General features: G+C 48.0%; 1 protein-coding gene across 1 annotated transcript in view; it reads right to left on the bottom strand.

Moving 5' to 3' along the window:
• Window positions 1-6,378, bottom strand: part of Abr (ABR activator of RhoGEF and GTPase) — a 199,698-nt gene extending 193,320 nt beyond the window's left edge. The window contains exon 1 of the mRNA XM_050128662.1: window positions 4,963-6,378. Coding sequence (XP_049984619.1) covers window positions 4,963-5,992 — 1,030 coding nt within the window. The 5' untranslated portion in view covers window positions 5,993-6,378. The remainder of the gene's footprint in view (window positions 1-4,962) is intronic.
• Window positions 6,379-25,038: the final 18,660 nt, after the last annotated feature.

The following is a 25,038-nucleotide window of genomic DNA, read 5'->3' as shown; positions in this document are numbered from 1 at the left end:
AGACAAAGAACCTGAAGCTTTGAGAAAGTCAGAAAAGTCGTCCCAGGGAAGTATCACAGCCCTCAAGCCCTGTTTGCTGTCCAGACAAGAGAAGTGGAGTTCATTTGTTTTGTTGATAAGAGTTTAAGGGAAAGACAGAAAAGTGGGATCCGAAGAGAGGGCTCAGCAGTTAAGAGCACTTACTGCTCTTACACAGGACCTGGATTCGGTTCTCAACTTCCACGTGATGGTTCAGAATAGTCCTTAACTACAGTTCTAGGGAACTCTATGCCCTCTTCGGGCTCCATGAGCACCACGCATGCACATGGTGTACACACATACGTGTACACACACACACTGAACAATCCTGATATGTGACAGAAGGATCCAGAGGCAAATACAAAACACTCCACTGGAAGGAAATGAGACCAGAGGAATCACAGGTTCCAGGCTGGTGGCATTTCCTGCTTGTATTGAAGGACCTGTTAATGACAAGGGTAAGTGGTGGAATGAGGCAAGCCTGGAAAAGCCAGTTACTCAGTGCCAACTTTGGTCACCTATCAACCATGACAAACCACCAATGCATGTGTCTCAAGCAGTTTTGTTTTGGAGGCAGGGTTCATGACACAGCACAGGCTGGCTTGGAGCTCCTAATCCTCCCACTGAGCCTCACAAATGCTAGGATTACAGGCATGCACCACCACACTTGGCATGAAATGGTTTTTTAATATCTCTCCAAGACAGGGACTATAACAGAATTATTTCATTACAGCTACTGCTAAAATTTCAATTTGAATTAAGTTATTCAGTCACATTCCTGAATGCAAGGAATTTTTCTCAGAGCAACAATCTTATTAGTCATTGCCAGAAAGTGCACGGCGGGAGGAAGGGAAGGACACTGTCAGATTACAAATGAGAGAGGTAACATGAGCATCCAGAAGGAAATGCATTTTCCATGAAGATTAAAAATAAAAGGTCTCCATCAGAAGCCAGCAGATCCAACAGCCAGGCCTCCCCGTATAGAAACGAGACCCTAAACTGGGCAGTTGTGGCACACATCTTTAACCCCAGCACTTGAGAGGCAGAGGCAGGCAGATCTCTGAGTTCAAGGCCAGTCTGGTCTACAGAACAAATTCCAGGACAGCCAGAGCTACAAAGAGAAACCCTGTCTCAAAAAAAAAAAAAAAAAAAAAAAAACAAGGAAAGAAAGAAAAAGAAAGGAAGAAAGAAAGAAAAAAAGAAACCAGGCCCTGAACGGCTGGCCCAGCGTGACATTGTAAGCAGTATGCTCTGTGCCAGCTTGGATCAACCAGTGTCCCAATGCCAGCTCCATAGCTCTCACTGGCTGCTTCAGAGCCTGAGCTGGCCACCTGCAAATTGGGACTAACCGTTGCCATCTGCTGAGGCTCAGATGTCCTGCTGCTCTGTCACCTGGCCTCGCACAGACTACGGCTTTAGTGTCCTCTGTAGATTCCTAGAAAAGGCCATTGACACACAGGACAGCCCCGCTCTGATTCCTAAGACCTCCACAGGATCCTGAGCTTGACCTTAACTTGTTTTTACGGTCCAGGGTTCTCACCTGTCTGGGACAGACAGGAACACGGGTAAACTCAGGATTCTCTTCTGGTCTAGACACTTTTTAAATGTACTTTACCTTGTTACTAATGGGAGGCGGAACACATGGAGAGGACAGAGGACCGTTCCGTGGGGTTGATTCTCTCCTTCTACCTTGACCGGGGTTCCAGGATCAAGTGCAGATCTCCAGGCTTCCATAGTTGGCTGCAAGCACCTTGCTCACTAAGCTCTCATTCTAGCTCCTAATTCTTTAGATTTTTTTTTCTTTTTCTGAAACAGGCTAACCATGGTAGCCCCAAACTCATGACTGCTTTAGCCTCCAAAATGTTGGGATTACAGGCATGTGCCCTGTGTCTGGTTCCTTAACGCAGGATTTAACAGTAGTTGTCCATTAGAAAGCTGCTGCTTTACCGAAAAATCAGTTTCTACCCAGCAAAAAAACAGTAAAAATAATGAGGCTGGGCCACCAACCCAAGCAGTTTTAGTCCTGAACACTGCTTGCATGAAGCATGACCTTGATAAATGCTTGTTGAGTAGGACAGATGGATGGGTGGATGGGTGGATGTGTAGACGGCCAAGCGCCAACAAAAACAGAGAAATAGAGAGACTGGACTATAGCTGTGGTAGAGGGCTTATTCAGTACATACAAGGCCCTGGGTTCAATCCCCCATCTCAGAAGCAAGGGAAGGGTGTGTGCAGAAAACTCTCTCCACTGAGCAAAATTAATGCAAGAAGGAAATGCCACCTATATACAATATTAATGATATTTACTTTGGCATTTGAACTGAAGCCAGAATATCAGTCATAATTTCTAACAGTCAAAGGGATGCTGGACGTGGAAAGGCCACCTCTGAGCTTTGTTAAAGAGACAGCATCTGGGTCCATAAGGAGTGCAGACACACAGAGGAAACCACAGTCTCCAGAAGGAACTTGTGAATCCCGGGGTGGTGCAGAAGCATGCTAGCACAAGAGGGGGTACCAGCCTCCATCTGAGAACACCCAGCTCTATGTGCCCAGGACGGGCTGGCCACTGAGGGGAAGTCTGAAATCTAACATGTGGCCTCACAAGGCCCAGTTCGCAGGAGCTCCATAGAAAGGTGGCAGCCCTGAGAAGGGACCCCAGCTCCTAATGATCTCAGGTCTTGTAGGGACGTCAGTGATAATGAAGGCTATAACAACACACACAGACATGTATGGACTTCATGGTCATACATCAAGTGTGCTATTAACCCATCTAAATAGCTTCCCAGTCTCCTGAATTTAATCTTCACAACTATTTTGGGAGGTACATTCTAACATGTGTAGCAATAAGCTTAGCATTCGTTTGAAAGCATGAACTTGGGAGCCAGACTGCCTAGGCTCAAACCCTACGTACTCCTTTTGTAAGCTGGGTGATTGGTGGAACATCCTTCAAGCCTTCTAAACCTCAAGACTACCCCTATTCCATGGAGGGGAGCCCCTTAGTTTTTTTATATGCTACCTCACGAGTTTCTCTCCTTAGAACCCTGTGACTAAGGCAAAGCCTGATACATTTTCCAATAAAATCTGACCTACAGTTAAGTCCTCTGGATACATACACGTTTTCTAGATAGGGTCTCACTTTGGCTGGCCAAGAACTCTCCATCCTCCTGCCTCAGCCTTCTGGCGTGTTGGGATTACAAGCATGTGCCATCACCCTTGGCATACAAATTACCCAAATATTTATGTCATTGAAACAAAATTGTAAAACAGTGGTACTAACCACGCGTAATTCTTCCTCCTTTCCTCCTTCCCTCCCTCCCTTCCTTCTTGCTTTTGGTCCTAGGGGCTGAAGCCAGGGGCTTCATGCTGAGCTCAGACCTTCAGAGAAGGGAGGATCTCCACCTGCAGCTGTGCAGGGGGTGGGGGAGGGTTCCTATACAAGTTTGCCTTGAAGAGAGCCTAGAGGAATTTGGACTTGACACGCCTAGGCCTACTGGTGCTAGACTATGTGCTCTGGCTGCAGTCTTTAGTCCAAAAGAATGAGAATCCTTTTCATCCCTGATCCATCCTGAGGAGCCACCTGTGTCGTTAGCCCTAAGCCTGTGTTATTTCTAATTCGCATCAAGGTGCTGAAGAACAGACTGCTTGCAGATTTAACAACCACTCCTGGGGACAATCCAGAGCACTGGGCATACCTGACAGAATGACTGATGTGGGCCCTGGGAGCGATGGGACAGGTGCCAACTACACAGCAGCTGAGGAGACTCTAGCCTCTGAGGAGGGCATTTGAGACTTGGCCCTAGAGGAAAATCTTCACCTCTTGCTTTAAACGAAAGGGGACATAAAAATGATTGCTAGCAGGGGTGGCAGAAGCATTGCCTATGGGAACAGCAGCCAATATCTGCTAATGAATAAGTGTAATTGATCAAAACAGATGACTTGATGGATCTTCCAAGTGTGCTTTTAGCGGAGTGGACAGTTTTTCATTCAAATGCAAACTCACCCAGATAAGACCTAATAATGGAGATTTTGGAACAATCCCAGAATCATTGGTATGCCCCCCCCAACACCGCCCCATTCACGGAGCAAGAAGGCATCTTAAGTTCCTTGCTGCAACACAATCAAACCAGACACCAACGCATGCTTTCTGCATGCCTGAGGAGCCCCTATAACAGTGCTGAAATGCAGCCAAGGGTTGCATACCACCCCACAGCCCCGTTAACTATTTCTCCTTACCTATTTCTACTCCCTGACCTATGAAGAGCTGGGCAGCCTTTCAAATTCAGTGCAGCTACTCATTAGTTCAATTATTTATCGAGTACTGCGAAGACCACAAGAAGATTAAAAGACAAGACCAGACCCTGTTCTCAAGAAAGAAGGCAGACAGGAGAGGAAGCAAAGGACAGCGGACACCAGCAAAGGTCTCAGGTCACCTGCTTGAACACATCTGAGATTCAGTTTCCTTCTTTATCAGGTGAAGGCATTGGATCAAAGCTGCTCTCTAAGAACCAGGCAGGCTTCAAGCTGGGATGCCAAGCCTATCCCTCCTCTAGGGCTCCTGGGAAGCCAGCAGACCCAAAGCAGCCTTCTCAAAGAGAACAGTCCTGCAAAGAGGAGCCCTGGGCACTCCTGGAGTGAACTAGGCCTCCAGCATGAGATGCAAGCTCGAGAAAACACAAGATAACTTCAGAACACTTAGGGAAAGATTAAGACTTCCACACTAAGGAATCTCGGGGAATTGGGGGACTTCTGGAGTTTCTGCATCAGGGTGGTGCAAAGGAGTCCGGAGGACCTGTGAGGAGGGCTGGAGACCAAAGTGAAGGGTCCTACCAAGGTCTGGTCAAGTGCGCCGTCCCATCAGTCCCTGCTCATGCTTATTTTCATAAACTCACCCGAACCCCAGAGTCATGTCGCATGCTCTTGCACCTAAAGAGGGGGTACGCCTACCTGCGGAGAAGCCGTCTTCGTGGTCTGAGCTGTTGTGGCTGCAGTCACTGCCTCTCTCGGGCGAGCTGTGACTGGGCGAGTCCCGGTCCGGCACGCGCAGGAACCTCTTGCGCCCCCACTGGGCGAGATGCTCCCGCGCCCCGCGCCTGGGGGGCTCATCCTCCGCCTCCAGATGCTCCAGGTCTCGACTCCGCCGGTGGTGCCGCCAGCCTCCCGGGATCAAGTGCATCCACCGGTGGGGGCTGCACGGCCGGGCCGGCTTATCGACCTCATCGCGGGTCCCAAACCGGTAAGGGGCCACAAGTAGGTGGCCGAGGACGAATTTCTCATTCAAATCCACCATCTCGAAGTCGTGGTCACTGCCGTCGCCTCCATCATCCCCACCTGAAGCGTCCGGGTCGCCTTCCTCCGAGCCCCGCCCTGCATGGGTCCCGGAGGAGCGCACCTCTCCAGGTGCGGATGACCCCGTGCCATCGCGGCCGGGGGGCGCACAGTCCTCGCGGAGCCCGAAGAGCAGGCGAGGCTGCACCAGCTGCTGGTGGATGGCGGCGGTCAGACTGCGCACGGCGCCCCCTCCCTCCATCGCCCCGGGCCAAGCAGGAAGGTCCAGGCACACGTAGGGAGCCGGCTCGGCCGCTGTCGCCACCTCCGGACCTGGGGGATCTGGGTCGCGGCCCGCTGCACCCTCCTCGTCGCGCAGTGGCGGCGCGTGCAAGGGCCCAGCTGGCTCCTGCTCCTCCACCGAGGCTCCCCCGCTACCCCTGTCGCCGCTGCTGCCGCCGCAGTCTCCGGCGTCCCCGCCCTCGGGCCGGCCGCCCCGTAGGTCCACCTTCTCTCCATTCAGGGCCGCCTGCAGGTACCAGACTTTGAACTTCTCCTCCGCCAACACCTGTTGCAGCCGCTTCAGGTTGAGTTTGCAACGCTCGAGCTCACGCTCCATGTCCAGCACCGACTCCAGCCTCATGACTGGAGCCTCCTCCCCGGGGAACTCGGCCTGCCAGTGGCGTTCAAACTCCTGCGGGTCCCACATCCCGGCCGCGCCGTCGGGCCTCCAGGGCCCGGCTCCCGTGCGCCTCAGCTGGCTGCGGTGGCGCCTGGAGCTCTCTCAGAAGCGCGCGCTGGCGGAGTCCCTGCCCCTCGCTTCAGTGCCTGGGGGAGAAAAAGAAATAAAGTTTTCCCCTTCCGCCCTCGTGCCTTTTTTTTTTCCCCTTTCCTCTTCTTCTTCTGGGTTTCGCCTTCCTGACGTAAGCAGCCACCCGGCCGCGGGGGCGGGGGCCTGGGGCGGCTAGCGCGGAGACCGCTGTCCGCAGGCACTCGGCTCGGCCCGGTGGGCTCGGGCGCGCGGAGAGCCGCGGCGGAGGCGGAGCCTCGGTGGCGCAGGGCCAGAGCCTGCGGGCGCGCCTCGTAACCGCTCAGGCAGCCTGGCGAGGGCTACGCCGGAACGGGCTGGCGGGGTGGCCCACCTCTGAGGTGCGGACGCTGCTCGCTGCTCGGCTCTCACTCTCCGGGAGAGCCAACCGGGTTGCGCAGCTCCAGCCGCAGCGCCTAGTCCGCGCCCCCTCCCTGCACCCAAGCGCGCGACCGGGCGATGGGGGGGGGGGGCTGGGGAGAGGGAGCGCGCGGAGCGCCATGGGTCCCAGTTAAGCCCTCCCCGCGACACACACACCGCTGCCCTGCTCTCCTAGCTCTCTGAGACCCTGCCTTGGGTCAGGGTGGCACCTGGGACTGAGAAGAAAAAGAAGCGGGAAAGGCGATGTGGCAAGTTCCTTTGGGCTGCTCAGAGCCAGGATTTATCCATCGCCTTGGATTAATTTGTCCCAGATACAGCAGCTCGATCCAAACTTTGATTTTTGGATCCCTTTAAATGTTCTTGTCACTGCTCCCTAGAGATTTTCCGGAGGGGAAATTGTGATGGTCCTGTGACCGCAAAGTTGAGGACATTCCTCAGTGACCTGAGGCAAGCCGTGGTTGTGGAGGCCTAGGACTAGTCTAGCCCTTCACTCCACTTTCTCTCTGTGGTTTCAGACTGCACTCTTGAAGGTGGGGAGCGAAAATAGGAGCTGGGGGAAGGCACTAGTGTGGCCGCGTAGGGGCTCAACCCTCTGGTGAGGTTGACAGCTTGCGGTTGAGGCCCTGATATTTTGTCTCGTGCTTGCTGGAGAGAGGAGACCTTATCAGTGATTCATGGTTCCTTCGCTTCAAGGCTGAGGAAATTGACACTACACAGAAGCAAAGGGACTCCAGAGCTGGAGAGTTTTCCTTTCGGGGCTCTCTTTGGGAATTGGAGATAAACAAAAGCATGGGGGGAGGGGGCGCTTCTTTCCAGCCTCCTGCTGTTCCAACTGTCTCCTGAACCCTGAACCACACAGGCCACCCAGCTCCCTCTTTTCAATCCAATTCATATTTCCAGGTTCTGAGATCTATCCTTCGCCTGGAGTGTGTGTGTGTGTGTGTGTGTGCGCGCACACACACACACAAGCATGGGTATACCTATATATACTGCTCAGGGCCTACTCTTGTAGAGGCTGGTGTCTATCACTTTCCACCTCCATCATACTTTTTGAGACCAGGCAGCTCACTGAACCTGGGGCTCCCCAATTCTTTTGCTCCACATGCTGGCCAGTAAGCCCCCCCCCCCTCCGCATCTGCCTATTTTGTTCTCCACTGTGGTTTTAAGCCCAGGGTTTAAAGGAGTACTCGAGTCTGAACTCAAGTTCCTCGTGCTTTGGAGGCAAATATTTTATAAACTAAACCATCTCCCGGATGGCTAGATATGTTCTAACCACAAACAAGATCCTGTCAATGCTTTGGTCCCAGTTCCTTCAGTGGTAGGGTCCCTGTTACCAGCAGGGTGGAGTCCAGACTCATTGGCTGGCATGGAGGGCCCTGCCAGGTTTTGTCTCTGCCTTCCTCCTATACTTTAGCTGTTCCCAAAGTTTCCTTAGTAAAAAAAAATACTTATTTTTGGCTGGGCATGGTGGCACAGCAGAGGCAGGTGGATATCTGTGAGTTAAAGTCCAACCAGAAAAGAGGAGGACTCTATCATTGAGCCATCTCTTCAGTCTCCATCCCACCCCTAAAAGTTATTTTATTTGTGGTTTTTCTTCTTGAAACACACACACAAACACACACACACACACACACACACACACACACACCTCCCTGCACAAGGCTGCCTTTGACTTCCTAAAAGTGTTACATTTAGTGACACTTTTTGTTTCCTCTGAAGAAGTACCCAAGGGCACAGGTTGTTTCTTTCCCACTTTGTGTCCCTGCTGCCTCTTGCAGAGTGTGAGAGAGATGGCCAATTATTGTTGACGGGAAAAGGTGAATAAAGGAATTATCAGTCAAAATATGCACACTCGAGCACACACACACATACACGCACATGTATACACACACACACACCATTCTGTTTCTGCTCAACTCATTTTCTGCAACCTTCAGAACTGGGCCAAATGTGCTTTCCCCAGAGGCTCGCCACTCTGGAATTTTCTTTCTTGTCGAAGTCTGTGTTCACTGATTTTACTACTGTCTCCTCTTCCTTCTCTGTTTTATTTTTTTCCTGATCTGGTGTGACACTGGCAGAGATTATCATAGCCTTTGTCTTCTTGTCAGACTATCACAGGGCTGAATAGCTTTTAAAATACACGGAGTTCATAACCCCCGATTGGAATGACTTTGAAGTCCTTCACCTAGTTATTCCTTCTGCTACAATCTCGCTCACCTTCCCTCTATACCCTGAAGTCACAGAGGCCACCGCAACCTCCTTTGTCTTCTGGGAAGGCTGAGGCATTCCCCATTCCCGCAAGCCACCAATTCAGGGACATTCCATCAGAATCTATAGGCATCGTGGCCTCTGCGAAGATTTCGGTAGAGAGGGATGGCCCCAGACACTAATCCAAAGATCTTGCGGTGTGTATACTGAAACGAACAAGGGAAGAGGAAAAACTGTAAGTCATCATAAACACCAATTTCTGAATGCCTAAATTCCCAGAGAGGATACTTCCAACTCTGCCCTTTAATTAAAGCAGTGCTATGATTTCCTTTTGAGTCAAGGAAGTTGTTACCAAAACCTCTCATTTTTCCCACTAGGACCTATATAGCTGGGAGCTACAGCATTTATCTTCCACAAACAGGTCCCAGAGCAGCCTCCATTGTCTCTGGGTGATGGGTAGTGCAGCTTTGTTACCTGGCTTCTGGTTATGGCGAGGATAGGAGCAGGGTGGCTGACATTTATTAACTCCACAAGTCCAGTTGACACACAGCTTTGATCTTGTCTAATTCCTCACAACAACCCTACAAAGAAAGAGTTACTGTTGCTGCCTTCAGAGAGAGAAGGTCACAGAGGCTCCAGGTCATGGCTTTGTCTGCCCAGCAGCTTTGCATTTGGCTTTTCTTCTCCCAGTGAAGATGTGCTGAGCCCCTGGGAGGCGCTAGGGCCAGGCAAATGAGGTTTCAACTTTATAACCTGGCATGTTAGCTTCTCCCCTGTGTGCACTCTAAAGCCTGCCTGTTTTCCTGCATGCTCTCGGCTTGCTGCACCCATTCGATCTTCAACCTGCATGCCTCTCTCCACACATGATTTTATGTCCCATGTCACCTCCCCTTGGTAGGGTGGTGTCTTTGCTGCAGCTGTTGTGGGCAGCCACCCCCCCGCCAGACTGCTAGTAAACTCACCTCAAATGCAAACCCCCACAACATTCTTTGTTTAGTTTGCTACTAGATCCCACTATGTCGCCCCAGCCTGTCTGGAACTCTCTGTAGACCAGACTGTCTTTGAACTCAGAGAGATCTGCCTGCCTCTGCCTTCTAATGTTTGAAATGAATAATGAATAATCTCAGTATTACATGAACAAAATGAAAGCAGCTAGGCAAGACTATTTCTTTTTGCAAAAACCATTCACCAGAATCCAAGCGGGGCTAGCAAGCACACTGGGGTAGGAGGTTCACTTGGGTTCTATTCTAACAGGGGTAGTGACTTTGTCTTTTCAACATTAGCTGGAGATGAACCTCACAGTCTTTCAAGATTGACTAGTTTGTTTTGAAAGAATCGGTAAAAAGCAAGTGAAAGAAGAGGAAGGGGGTCATAGCTCCAAGACATCAAGTTTCTGAGAGTAGAGGGGAGTAGAATAGAGTAGAGGGGAGTAGAGGAAAGTAGAAGGGAGTAGAGGGGAGTAGAAGGGAATAGAGGGAGTAGAGGGGGTAGAGGCGGTAGAGGGGGTAGAGGGGGTAGAGGGGAGTAGAGGGGAGTAGAGGGAAATAGAAAGGAAGAGGGGGAAGTAAAGGGGGTATTGTCTGTTAGGTTTTTCTTAAGAGGAGCCTCTCTGCCGACGCAAATAATTCCCATCAGACCAAATTTAACCAAATTAAAATACACCCATGTTTAATGCAATGCTCCCTGGTGGCCCCAGAAAACTGTGGAGGGGGAAGAGAGGAAAGGGGAGACAACGCAAAACCCAGAGACCACGTGTTCATTCTCTGGTGGGCAGTTTAAGTAGCCTGTTACTTTTGTTATAACAAAAACATTCCCCATACTCAGTGCTGAGATTGAAGGCATGTGTTAACACCCTGGCTATGCACCATTTCTCTCTCTCTCTCTCTCTCTCTCTCTCTCTCTCTCTCTCTCTCTCTCTCTCTCTGAAATCATAAAGTTCTCAAGAGTGGCCCAGCTAGAAACTTCCATGGGGAAGTTCTCATAAAATAGGCATTGGTTAGTAAATGATCCCAGCTCCTGTCTCCCCCTATCCCCCTCTCTTTCTTTCTTCCAGGCAGGCCTTGAGCTTTCTAGATAGCAAAGACTGGCCTTGAACTCCTGGTCCTCCTGCTTCTACCTCCCAAGTGCTGGGATTAGGGATTTGCACCACCATACTGTTAGGAGGTGTGGCTTGTTGGAGCAGGTGTCACCTTATTGGAGGAGGCATGTTGCTAGGAGTGGGCTTTGAGATTCCAAAAGCCAGGCTCACACTCAGTTTCTCTCTCTCTCTCTCTCTCTCTCTCTCTCTCTCTCTCTCTCTCTCTCTTCCTGCAAATCAAAATGTAAAGCTCTCACCTACTTCTTAGCCCCATTCTTGCCACTATGCTCTCTTCCTTGACGATAATGGACTAACTAACCCTCTGAAACTGTACACAAGCCCCTAATAAATGCTTCTTTTGTAAGAGTTGCCTTGGTCGTGGTGTCTCTTTACAGCAATAGAACAGTAACTAAGACACCCAGACACCCCCATGACGTTCTCTCTAGAACCTCTCCTTCCCCGGGTCCAGTTAGGCACGACCCTCTACAGAAGGATTTACCTCGGTTCCAACAGCACATCGCACTAATTCTAGTTCATCTAGATTTTTGCCTCTCCCTGTCTCTCTGTTTCCTTCCTTACTCTTTCCCCGACTCCCTCCTCCTTCACTCCCTCCCTCCCAGATACCCCCAGCCTTGATCCTTGCCCTGATCTATTCAGGAACCGGCGGCCAATGGTGTGTCCTCATTACCCCCACAGCTCTGCCCAGCGGGATTAAGAGTCCCCACAGCCACCCTCCTCTGATTTGGTAATCCACTAGAATGGCCCACAGAAACAGGTTAGTCTCAATGACAGGGCATTTTAAAGACCACAGATTCCAGAAGAGGACCCTAGGAAAGGGCTGTAGGACACCGTCGCTTCTGGAGACTGGGATGTGTCTCCTTCCTACGTGTGTTCAACAACTCAGAAACTCTGAACTTCTTTGGGAATTTTCATGAAAATTTCATGGTTGATTGGGGGTTGAGAGTCATGGAATTTCTACCTGCTCGTTTTTTTCTGGCCATCAGACCTCACCCAGAAGCCAACCAGCCCCGTGAGTCACCTCATTAAAATACAATGTTTTGTGAATTCCGAAACTTCCAGGGATTCTATATCGCAACGAAGGGTAGAACATATTTATTTTTCACTGTGTCATAGGTGGGGGTAGTCCTCTTTGAGCTTCAGGGAATTCTGTGGTATAAGTGGACCTTGCTTTATTTATTATTGACAGGCATAATAATAAGTCACAGGTATTTGCCTATCCCTGCTAGTACCAAAGATGATTGACTAAATCTCCCCCATTGATGGACATTGGAGTTGGTGGTTTCTCCAGTACAAAAAGAAAATTGTCAAGAGCGTCACTGTATGACTGTAAGTTACACAGAGAGGACTTCCTCTGTTAAAGAATATGTACTGTGACACTTGGACAGACACTGCTAAATTGCACCCCTCCCCAAACTAGGCCAATCTGTTGTCTCATTATCAGTGGATGAGGAAGATGGGTCTGTAGTCCCAGGTATGCTGGAGCCTGAGGCGGGAAGAGCCCATGGTTAAACTCTACTTGGGGTACAGAGAGTTCAAGATCTGCCAGGGCATCTTAGTAAGCCAGTTAAAATGTTTTAGTTAGGGTTTCCATTGCTGTGATGGAACACCATGGCCCAAAAGCAAGTTAGGAAGGAAGGGTTTATTTGACTTACACTTCAGCATTGCTGTTCATCACTGAAGGAAGTCAGGACAGGAACTCAAGCAGGATCTGATGCAGCGGCCCTGGAGTTGCTTACTGACTTGCTTCCCTTGGCTTGCTCAACCTGATTTCTCTTTCTTTCTTTCTTTCTTTCTTTCTTTCTTTCTTTCTTTTTCTTTCTTTGTTTTGTTTTATTTTGTTTTGCTTGAGGCAAGATTTCTCTGCGTAAGGGTCCTAACCTTGAACTCACTCTGTAGACTAGGCTGGCCTTGAACTCAGAGATCCACCCACCTCTGCCGCTGATTGCTAGGATTAAAAGTGTGTGCACTACCACCCAGCTCAACCTGCTTTCTTATAGAACCCAAGACAACCAGCTCAGGGGTTGGTCAATGGGCTGGGCCTTCCTCCATTGATCACTAATTGAGAAAAGTTGGATTTCAAGGAGGCATTTCCTCAACTGAGGCTCCTTCCTCTCTGATGACTCCAGCTTGTGTCAAGTTGACACACAAAACCAGTCAGTACACCAGAGATTTTAGGGTCAAAGCCTGGACAGCTCTAATAGGCTAGGCTCAGCAGTCTGTCCCCAGAATGCCAATTAAAGAGACAGTAATAGTGAATAGCAGAGAAAGGAGGTCTATTCAATGTGACTACATAGGAGGTCTATTCAATGTGACTACATAGAGACAAGGAACAAGGGACCCAGTGACCCTCCAGGTCAATTCAGGGCATTGACAAAAGATTTAGACTTAAAGAAAGGACAAGAGGCATGTCCTGGTGAAGGGATGGTCCTGCCCACCATTGACCTATCATTGTTTTGGGTTCAGGGCATCCTGCAAGGTGACAGACTTGTCATCAGAGCTGAGTAAAATCCCTTTCTGAGAGCCAAGTTCTTCCTCTGGTGAGCACAAGGAATTCAGCCTCTCTTCCTCCAGCATGGGCTTCCTGGGGAAATGTAACCCTCTGGAGTCCACTGTCTCTATGGTCTGATAGTGCAAGTCTCTCTCTTTAAAATAACCAGTCTCCTGGAGCTAGAGATCTGGCTAGTTAAGAGTGTGCAGAGGACCCGAAGTCTCTTACCAGCATCCTGCCAGGAGGGATACAAGACCCTGTCGCAAACTAAAAAGCGAATGAGATCGAGGCTATAGTTCAGTGGTACAGCACTTCCCTAGCATGGGCATGTTTCAACCCCAGTGACACACTCACATATACAGAGTTATGAGAGAGACCAGTTCTCTAAATCTTCGCCAATCTTGGATACTTTTAACTAAAAATAATTTTTGTTGTAGGGAGTTTCACACATAGAAAGGTATGTAGCTTGGTAGAGTCCTTGCCTAGCATGCACAAGGTCATGAGTTCAGTCCTCAGCACTCAGAAACTAAGCATGGTAGCACATGTCTGTAATCCCAGCTCTCAGAGGGTGGAGGCAGGAAGATCAGAAGGTGAAGCTAGCTTGAGCTGCATAAGATGTTGTTAAACAAACAAACAAAAAATCAGTAAATGGGGAGAGCTGGGCACAGTGTCATACACCTAGAATTCCCAGCAGTCAAAGGGCAGAGGAAGGAGGATTGCTGCAGGTTCAAAGCCAGCCTTCACGCTCTATGTAATGAGTTCCAGGGCTGAAGAAATGGCTAAATGGTTAAAAACACGGGTTACTTTTGCTAGACTGACTAGCCAGTGAGCTCCAGGGACCCTCTTGTCTCTACCTCCCAAACCCTCCATGTATGTGTATACACACACACACACACACACAAACATATATATATGTATGTATACACACACACACACACACACACACACCATGGTGATGCACACCTTTAGTCCAGTATTCAGGAGGCAGACACAGGCAGATTTCTCTGAGTTTGAGGCCAGCCTGGTCTACAAGAGTGAGTTCTGGGACAGCCAGGACTGTTACACAGAGAAACTCTGTCTCAAAGAAAACAGAATAAATAAATTAAATAGATACATTTTAAGACAATTAGTTGGTTCACTAGTATTCCTGAAAGGCAATCAGTGAGGTTTTCCTTTGTTCTGAACTGTTTTTAATACAATAATAACTTTGGCACTACAATATATTTATGTGCTCTGTTCATGATGTAAATTTGTATTGTCCCATCTTTGGCTCGTGAAGGCTTTCTGAGTTGGCTTTCAAGGCCAGCTCACCCTCGTATCTTCAGTAGATTTGTTGCTGGCTTTCTGGTTTGGCACGATGTTCTTAGCTTATCCTGTACGATTTCTCTCCAGACCAAACATCCCCCATTCTCAAAAGAGCCCTGGTATTTTTCAGTGAGACATGGATTTTAGAGACCTCAGTCAGGATATTAGAGGTGTGTGTATTGCTTGGTTGGTTCAGTAGACAAAACCAGGAGATACCTATTTTGCATATTATATTGCAATGGTGTATATTGCATGGTGTATAGTGTATGGTGAATTTGCCAATTAGTATTTAAGATGACAGAGTTTTGACTTACTCTCAAAGCTCTCACTTTTCTCTGCTCGGAGGGGAGCTTTTGTTCTCAGGCATACCAACTCGATTAGTCACAGAGCAGTTTGTTTGTCATTGTCTATATGTCACTCCAGACAGTGCTGATGCTCTGGATCATTCCAGCTTTGTCTGTGTGCTGCCGAAGTGGAAGAGACCGCTCTGAGGTCTTTACAAGGCGGCCACGCTCCTCTCTGAGGTCTTTACAGAGCGGCCACGCTTTGCAGAGTTTGACTTAGCATTTCCTAGATAGCAAGAGTCTGGAAGATGTGTCTGCATTAACCCAGTCCCAGGGTTAAGCCTCTTCCCCTAGTGTTGATATTGTCCAGCACTTCCCAGACTCCAGGCATCTGTGTAGTGTGTTTTCCAACCCTTGACTCCTGGATACATTTATTTACTGGTTATACATGCTACACGTTTGTTTACTGAGCATCTTGCAGGTCATCATGTACAGAACATGAACACATTCGCTGTCTGCCTATGTGAATGCATGCATGTGTGGTGTCCATTGAAACAGAAAAGTACAGTGACTCTGAAACAGAGAGAGAGAGAGAGAGAGAGAGAGAGAGAGAGAGAGAGAGAGAGAGAGAGAGCAAGCGCCTGGGATTGGATACCATTGTTTACACTAACTGTATTCTTAAGGAAGCCACTTCATGACTTATGCCTGTTTCCTCATTTGTAAAACAGGGATTGTAATATTATCAACTTTATAAGAAAGTGGTCAAGATGAAAAGGTCAAGAGACAAGGAACACAGTAATCATGAACAGCTCATGTGTTCTGTAATCAAAACTGCTTCTCTGACAGGGTGGAGAGAGGCTCTGTAGCTTTGAGCTCTGAAAAGAACATATCTTACCCACAGTGAGCTTCTCTCACAGAGCAAAGTGGAAGACAGAGCAAACCCTAAGCCAGACTCGGGGTGTAGCTCAGTTGGCAGAGCACTTGCTTGGCATGTACACAGTCCTGGGCTTGGTCTCCACATGAGGTGGCACATTCCTTTAACCTCAGCACTCCATAGAGGCAGGAGGATCCAAAATGCAAAAGTAACCTTCCGTGGGCTTCATGAGTCCCTCCAAACAAAGCAAAACAAAAACAAAAACAAAATATGGAGACATGGCTCGACAGTCTTGCTGTACAATAACAAGGACCAGATTTGGATTCCAGCAGCCACACAACACCCTGTATGTCCTGTGCATTCCTCTAACCCCAAGAATGGGATTTCCACAAGAGAATCTCGAGTGTACTGGCTTTCAGCCTAGTGGAGAAACAGCTCTAGGTTCAGGGAGAGATCCGGACTCAAAAGAATAGGGACGAGTAGCCAGGAAGTTGTGGTGCATGCCTTTAATCCCAGCACTCAGGAGGCAAAGACAGGTGGGTCTCTGTTAGTTCGAGGCTATCTTGGACTACAGAGCAAGTTCCAAGACAGGCTCCAAAGCTACAGAGAAACCCTGCCTCAAAAAACCAGGAAAAAAAAATTGAGGAGAGGGCTGGAGAGATGGCTCAGTGGGTAAGAGCATTGACTGTTCTTCCAGAGGATCTGAGTTCAATTCCCAGCAACCACATGGTGGCTCACAACCATCTGTAATGAGATCTGGCGCCCTCTTCTGGCCTGCAGGCATACAGGGAGGCAGAATGTTGTATACATAATAAATAAATAAAATCTTTAAAAAAAAATTGAGGAGAGTGATGGAGGTGAGCACCCATCCATGCCTTCTTCTGGCCTCTATGGGCATGCACAGGTACAAGCATCTGCATACAGGTATGCTAACAGCACACACACACACACACACATACGCACACACACACACACACACACAGAGAGAGAGAGAGAGAGAATAAATAAACAAAATGTGAATGTATTACTTAGTAGCATGTGAGACTCATCTTACCTGTTTAAAGAGGAAATTCAAGTTGCCTCTCTTCCCCTTCCTCCTCCTCTTCCCCTTGTTCTGACAGGGTCTCACCTATATTGCCTATGGCTGGGCCTGGATCTCACTGTGTTATAGACCAACTTATTCTTGGACTCATACCCAAGTGCTGGGATCAAAGGCATGCACCAACACTTGTGACCATATCTTCTAGGAAGGCAAACCTATAGTGCTAATGGCTGCAGCTTAGCTGAGTTTGTCGACAGCCACAGTGAGTTATAAGGACAACACCACTAGAGGAGTGACAGCTGAGGACATAGGACACGGTGTGCTCACACAGGCGTGTGTCAGCAGGCCTGCTTACAGCATGAAGCCTACTTACAAATGGTCAGTGCTTGATCATCGAGTGTGCCAAGACCAACCGATGCTGGTGACAGTACTAGGCACGGACATTCAGACCGCAAGCCCAGGGAACATTCAGCCGCCCCAGAGGAGGCTGAACAATGAAACAGATCTTGAGATCTATTGTACACTTTATTCTCTCTCTCTCTCTCTCTCTCTCTCTCTCTCTCTCTCTCTCTCTCTCTCGTCCTTAAAAATTTATTTATATGGCTGGGAAGCTGGGTGTGATGGCTTCCACTTGTAATCCCAGCACTTAGAAAGTCATGGCAAAAGGATTGCCAGGAGTTCAAGGCCAACATAGGCTCCTCAGTGAGTCGCCCTTCTCAAAAGCCCAAATATAAACAAATATAAACAGTTAAACAACAATAATAACAGTGTGTGGGAGTGGTGGGGGTAGGTGGGTGGTTGAGTAGAGAGAGAGACAGAGAGTTCTGGGTAAGCCTTGAGCCCAGAATGAGTTCGAACTGCTTCACCCTTATCTTTTACTGTACCTTTCTTTGCCTTTGTCTCTTCTTTTTGATATCTGAAGCAGGGTCTCACTATATCACATTGGCTGTCCTGTCCTGGAACTCACTCTGTAGACCAGGCAGGCCTCACCTCACAGAGCTCCAGCTGCCTCTGCCTCCTGAGCACTGGGATTAAAGACAGGCGCCTCTACCCTCCACATCAGGCTTACATCCTGTCTCATCTGCATACTTCTCTTATCTGTCTTATCAGGCCCTTCATCCTCAGCAACACCAGCATCCTCTTACTGGTTTGGGTTAAGTGCCATTTTATTTTTAAATTTATTTTTATTATTTATATATTATATTTATATTATATTTGTGTGTGTATGTGTGTAGGTATTTTTCTGTGACTGTCAGTGCCTACAGAGGCCAGAAAGTGTCCAGTTACCTAGAGCTGGGGTTACAGGTGATAGTGAGCCACCTGATGTGGGTTCTGGGAACCAAATCAAACTCCTGTCCTGAGCCATCTCTCCAGGCCCCTTAAGTGGCATTTTATGACCAATCTGCACAGTCAAAGGTTAGGACACCATTTGAGACCAATCAGGATCCAGCTGTAGACCTGGGGGTTGGGCTAATAGAGCTTTCATTCTCTGGCTTATTATCTAGAAAAGTTAATTTCTCCATGAGAAATCAGGGCAATATTGGCAAAGGAAAAGAAGGATGACAAATGAAAGTGGATGGCTTAGGGGGCTGGAGAGATGACTCAGCAGTTAAGAGCACTGCCTGCTTTTCAAGAGGACCTAGGTTCAATTCCCAGCACCCACACAGTAGCCCACAACTGTCTGTAAATCCAACTCCAGGGGATCTGGCATCCTCACACAGACATACATGCAGGCAAACACCAATGCACATAAATGAAAATAAATAATATTTTTTTAAATGGATAGGTTAGGAACCAGTGAGTGGGTAAAGGTGCCTGCCACCAGGCCTGAGGACCCGAGTTCCATTCCTGGGGGACTCACATTGGAAGGAGAGAACGGACTCCAGAAAGGTGTGTGTCCTCTGACCTCCATGCATGTGTGGTGATGTGTGTGTGCCCTACAATACACATGTAAATAAATAAATGTAGTGTAAAACATATTTTAAAAAAGAAAACAAATCGCTTGAACTAAGATGACTCACTCCTGTCTGCCCCTGGTCTAGGCAGAGGAGACTGTCCATGCATACAGCTTCCGTGTGCTAGCTCTTGATGTTATGGTGAGCTTCGCTCTGCCATCTGCCTGCCATGTGGACGCTGCCCCCATGGTCACGGTGAGCAGCTGTGTGTATACCTAACAGGCTTGCCTTTGATAGCCTGGTGTGCAGCTGAAGGTGGAGGGTAAGAGTGACCCACTGTACAGAGGTTTAGAGCAAGCAGCCTTGGAACAGGCAGGCTAAACGCCCAGAGTGAGGAGAAACCAATGCCAGGGAAGAGAGTGGGCAGAGGGAGTCTCTCACTTTTCAGAACACCAGTGCCTGTGCTCTTCCCAAAAGCCGTCTTAGAGGTCAGGAGTGACAGCCAATGACTGAGCTCGCAGCCCTGTCCAGAGCTCTTGTTAGCACACAGCTATATTGGTGTTCCCACAGGCCAAGTTCACAAATGCCAAAGCAATAGCACCTGCGACATTAGGAATGTAGCTCTGCTTGCTGTTTACGTTCTGGCAGGTGGCCACAGCAGGTCATCTGTCCTTCCCGTGCAAGCCAGGAAGGGATGGGTGTCAGGTGGCTTCTGAAATCCTTGGGCCTCGGGGATGAACGGTGACATGAGATATAAAAACACACGGGTTTGGTTGTAGGAACAAAGGAACAGTGGTGAAATAGTACAGCCTGTGACCATTAGGCTGTAATGCTTTATTTTATATGTTTGTTTTTGAGACAGGGTCTCTATATGTAGACCAGGCTGGCCTTGAACTCACATGCCTTTCACGCTCTGGTATTAAAGGTGTGTGCCACCAAGCCTAGCTTTTAATGCATTTTTTTAAAAAAGGGATTTATTTACTTATAAAACGTTTTAAAGACTTATTTAAGTGAATGATTGTATCTTTATGTACGACATGCATGCAATGCCCATGGAGGCCAGAAGATGGCATCAGATCCTCTGGAGCTGTAGTTAGCAGGCTGTTGTGATTAGCCTGTGGGTGCTGGAAAGAGAACCCTGGATCCTCTGAAGGAGAGATACTCAGCTGTAAACACCGAGCCATGTCTCCAGGCCCCTAGAATACATTATACTGAGAAGAAACTTGTTTATGTTGTGCCGTCTGCATTTTCACCTTCTCAATTTTCTGTTCCTTTTGAAAAACTGACACCCTCTTTTTTGTTTGTTTGTTTTTTGTTTTTTTTGAGACAGGGTTCCTCTGTGGCTTTGGAGCCTGTCCTGGAACTAGCTCTTGTAGACCAGGCTGGTCTTGAACTCACAGAGATCCGCCTGTCTCTGCCTCCCGAGTGCTGGGATTAAAGGTGTGCGCCACCACCGCCCAGGCTGGTACCCTCTTTTTAACATCCTCTTTAATCTTAGAGATGTATCACTCTGAGTTATTTCAACCAATTAATCAAAATTAGAGTACACGCACTCTCAAGTACACATATCCCAAGATTTGGAACTCGAACAGTTACTTGTGCAAGTATGAATCAATATTCATAGCAGCATTATTCATAAGAGGTCAGTGAGGGAAAGAATCCAAATATCCACCAACGGATGAATGGATAAAAAAAGCAGGATACACCTATACAATGGGATAGTATTCAGCCATGAATAAGGAGACGCTCCTGAGGTGTGCTATGGTGTGGATGAGCCATGCAATGAAAGTGTCAGATACAAAGAACAGCCATTGTGTGCCTCACACTTTCACGGGCACATTTTTCAGACACTGTGGTTACCAGGAACTAAGCGGCCAAGGGGTGGGCAGGAGGAAGTGGAGGGTTTTTTTAAAGCGTCTGGAGTTTCAGTATGGAATCCTTGAGAAAGCTCTAGAGCATGGTTCTCAGCCTCCTGAATGCCGCAACCCTTCGTACATCATGTTGTGGAGAACAACAACTATAAAACTATTTTGCTGTTACTTCATAACTGTAATTTTTGCTACTCTTATGGAATCATAATATAAACACCTGATATGCAGGATATCTGATATGTGACCCCTGTGAAAGGGTCACTTGACCCCCCCCAAAGGAGTCGTGACCCACAGGTTGAGAACCACTCTTTGGGGGGGGAATAGAGTCGTGACCCACAGGTTGAGAACACTCTTCTAGAGAGAGCGGGAATAGTTGGATATCATTGTGAGGGTACTTTATGTCGCTAAACTGTACACCAACCCACCACCTGAGACAGGTTTCCCTGTGTAGCCCTGGCTGTCCTAGAACTCACTCTGTAGACCAGGCTGGCCTCAACTCATAATCCTCCCGTTTCCAGCTCCTAAGTGCCAGGATTGCAGATATGCACTATTGAACCTAGTTTTGGTGCTAAGGATTAAACTCAGCTTCATGCATGCTAGGCAAGCATTCTCTAACTGGGATGCCATCCCCACCTTCTATGCGTGCCTTACTGCAACTTAAAATTGAAGTCACCATGCATGGCAGCCCACACTTTTAATCCCAGTACTCAGAAGGCAGAGGCAAGAAGAGCCCTGTGAGTTTCAGGCCAATCTGGTCTACAGAGTGGGTTCTAGGCCAGTCAGGGTTGTGTAGAGAGACCCTAAGTCAAAAAATGTTTAAGTCAAAGAGACAACAGTTAAGAGAGGCCAACAAGTTCCATTCTCTCTCAGAAACCCCAGGCCAGGGAGCCCAGCCGATGAAAGGAACAATCATTGTCTTTGGCTGGAAGAGAGCCTGTTTCAGGGCAGCATCTCCTGGTTGCTCGGAAATAAGGTCCATCTGCTGCTTTAAAAGCAGGTGACACAGGAGGTCACAGGGCAGCTGAGAAAGATAAGACACCCACATGGCCCAAACTCCAACAAAGCATGCTGTCGTAAAAGCTCCCCCACTGTCTGCACTCCCCTCGGTCGCTGGGTGCCGTGACCCTGCTCCGTCTCTTATTTACCCGGCTAGAGAATTTTAAATGTGCATCACATACAAGTTACTATGAAAATATATTAGTTTCCTCCCTCCTCTTTTAAATACTTTTTAGTTTATTTTAAAAGTAAATGTTTAGTTTGCTTTTTTGAGACAGGGGCTCCTTATTAGTTACTGTTCTATTGTCGTGAACAACACCGTGACCAAGGCAGTTCATAGAATAAAGCATTTAACGGCAGGGGCAGGGCGGGGCGGGGCGGGTGTTTACAGTTTCAGAGGGACGGCCCACGATCATCATGGGGGGGGGGGAAGCATGGCAGCAGGCAGGCATGGTGTTGGCACAGAAGATGAGGCAGAGGGACAAAGACTGGGTTTGCTGTGGACTTCTGAGATCTCAAAGCCCACCCCTGGGGACACACCTCCTCCAACAAGGCCACACCTCCTAATCCCTCCTACACAGTCTACCAACTAGGAACCAAACATTCAAATATATGCGCCTATGGGGACCATTGTCATCTAAACCACCACGAGACGTCTCCCTATGTAGTCTCTGCTGGCCTAGAACTCACTACATGGACCAGGATGGCCTTAAACTCACAGAAAGTCTCCTGCCTCTACCTCCTAGGTGCTGGGATTAAGTTAGGTGTGAGCCACCATATCCAATGGTTCTTTTTTTAAGATTTATTATTTATTGATTTATGGGTGTGTGTTTATTTCTGTTATGTGCACATGTATGTGGGTGCCTGTGGAGGCCAAAAGAGGGTGCCAGATCCCCTGGAGCTGGAGTTGCAGAGAGTTGTTACCTGCCTGGTGGGGGTGCCAATCCTGAATTCTGGTCCTCTGAAAGGGAAGCAGAGCTTTAACTGCAGAGCCATCTCTCCAGCCTCTCTCCTCTTTTCTTTTTTAAGTTTATGCAAAGTATTTATCATACATCAAATATACTCCCCCAGTGTCCAGTACCCTCCCTTTTGTGCCCCTCTTCTTTTCTCCTCTTTGTCCCCCTTACCCCCAGACAGCTTCATCTCAGCCTCTATGCCATGTATAGCATGATCTGATATATCTACATAAAATCAAGAAAGCACAAGAGAGAAAACTTTATCTTTCTGAAACAGACTTAGTTCACTAACTCGATTATCTCTGGTTCCGTTTTCCTGCAAACAACAGAACTTCTTTATCTCACCTCTGGTTTAATCCAGACAGTTACTTGGGTTTGTTCTTACCAGGCATCTTCATTTAAACTTTTAAAATGACATCTATTATTTATTAATTGTGTGTGTGCGCACCTACACCTGCCATGGCGCACACGTGGCGGCAGCCGGAGGAAAATTATCGGCAGTCCATCCTCTCCTCCTGCTATGTTGGTCCTGGGAACTGCACTCAGGTCATTAGACTTGGGGGGCAAAGGGGGCCGTGAATTTTCTATATAGTTGAGGAGGACCTCGAACTCACAACCCTCCTGCCCCTGTCTTCTGAGCGCTGAGATTGCAGGTGCAAACTGTGTCTGACATACCTTAGAACCTTATCCAACATTCCTGGGAAAAATGGTGCCAGGTCCTCTAGTCACCAAAGTGAATTCCTGACTTTTCATACATAAAAAAGACTTTCATAAATTATCTATATGGTCTGTGATATAGCTCAGTGGTAGAACACTTGCCTGGCATACACAAGGTCCTAAGTTCAAATCACAGCAATGCAAAAATCGATATAATGATAGCTAAATATTCAAGCAAAAGCAAAACAAAACACCAAATAACTTAGTCTGCTGTGACCAGGAGTTTCAGGTGATGGTGGGAGAGTTTCCTGTGCTAAACCATTCCTGAATTCCTGGGGTAAATACTATATAATTATCATGAATTAATTATAATACTCTGTGTTATAATATATATTAATGTTTCATTTGTACCTTTTTGCACTGCTCTTCGTTAGTGAGGTAATTCACAGTCATAGTTTTGGAAGTCTTTGTTGAGTTTGGTATCTGTCTTGTGCTCATGTATTCTTTCCTCTCTAGTCTATAACATTTTAAGCAATCCTTAGAATTATATTCGTTTCGAAGGTTTGATAGAATTGCTCTGTGAACCATCCAGTGAGTGGTTTAATTGTGTTCCTTGGGACCCTTGCTGGGGGCTCCTGAGGGGAGACATATAATCCAGATGACAGACAGTATTTGACGCATGCCAGTGCACACAGCTGTAGCTGGAACAATGGTGTGCTTGAAAAACAATGCCAGCCACAAAAGCAAAGCATTTACTTGGGGTAAAATTTCAATACTGTGATATTGTAAAGATTCAATTGTTGAGCGAAGAGGGAGCCACTTTGAAATCTTTTCTTTGACGCATTTCATGTTCCAGCCTTTTTTTTTCAGAAGCCAGATTTTTGCATAAAACCATTTCCCAAACATTTACTCTGCTCTCTGCAAATGAGTCTGAGTTGCTTCAGGCCATAATAACAGCCCTTGCTCCTATCCCAAAGCTTATCTGCAGAGTGTGGCATTGGCTCATCAGAAAGCAGTGCCTGTCTGTGGGCTTTGTCTTTGCTGCTGCCCCCCACCCCCCGGGAGCAGGTTTCTCTTGACTGCTCCTATAAGCAGTTAGTAAGCACAGAGACAAACGCATGGAAAGGCGAACACCAGGTCTAGCTGCAGATTCTGCAACATCAAGCCAACAGGCTGGGTGTGGTGGTTCATATGAGACATTTAGGCAGGAGGATTACTATGAATTCATGGCCATTCTGGGATACAGAGTGAGACCCTGTCTCAACCAAAACAAACCAAAGAAACCACAACACACACCACAGACATCGAAAGCCCCACCCCCCTTCAGAGCACATATGATCAGTGGGTGATTGTCTCATTGTTCCTGGTGAGGACACTAGACCCAGACAAACCCTGATACACAGTCACACGACCTCGGCAAGGTGGTCTGGTTTCCTAGGAAGGATCAGAGTGTAAGCTGGGGCTTCAGAGTAACAGAACCCCGGCGGAGGTTGGGAGTCAAGTTCATGGTGGTCGAATTTCAGAGGGCTGTCATTAGTCTGGCCAGCCAGCAACCTTCTTTTGTGATGGTGTGAAATTAACTACCAACCCAGAGGAAGCTGGAAATTCAAGCTGCCCGGATTCATGCCCGCCTTCCTCTGGTTACCGTCTCTTTGAGGACAGGAATTGTGCCTTTTATGTCTGATTCCTTACTGCATGGTATGGGGCGGGGGGGAGGGGGAGAGAACTGGAATTTGGATTCATTTGAGTTACACGACTACTCGTTTGTTCCTTAAGTGTTTCTGGAGTGTCTGTATCAGACACTGGGCTGATTGCTGGAGATAGAGGACAGAAGATGCCCCTAGTGGCTGTGCTGGTGGGGTTTGTGGTCCCTGATAGGCGCTAGGTGGTGA

This window comes from Alexandromys fortis, unplaced genomic scaffold (assembly GCF_014885135.2).
Source record: "Alexandromys fortis isolate MF-2015 unplaced genomic scaffold, M_Fortis_MF-2015_v1.1 scaffold_80, whole genome shotgun sequence".
NCBI lineage: Eukaryota > Metazoa > Chordata > Mammalia > Rodentia > Cricetidae > Alexandromys > Alexandromys fortis.
The sequence above is the reverse complement of the archived record's forward strand: the minus strand, read 5'-3'. Positions and strand labels throughout refer to the sequence as shown.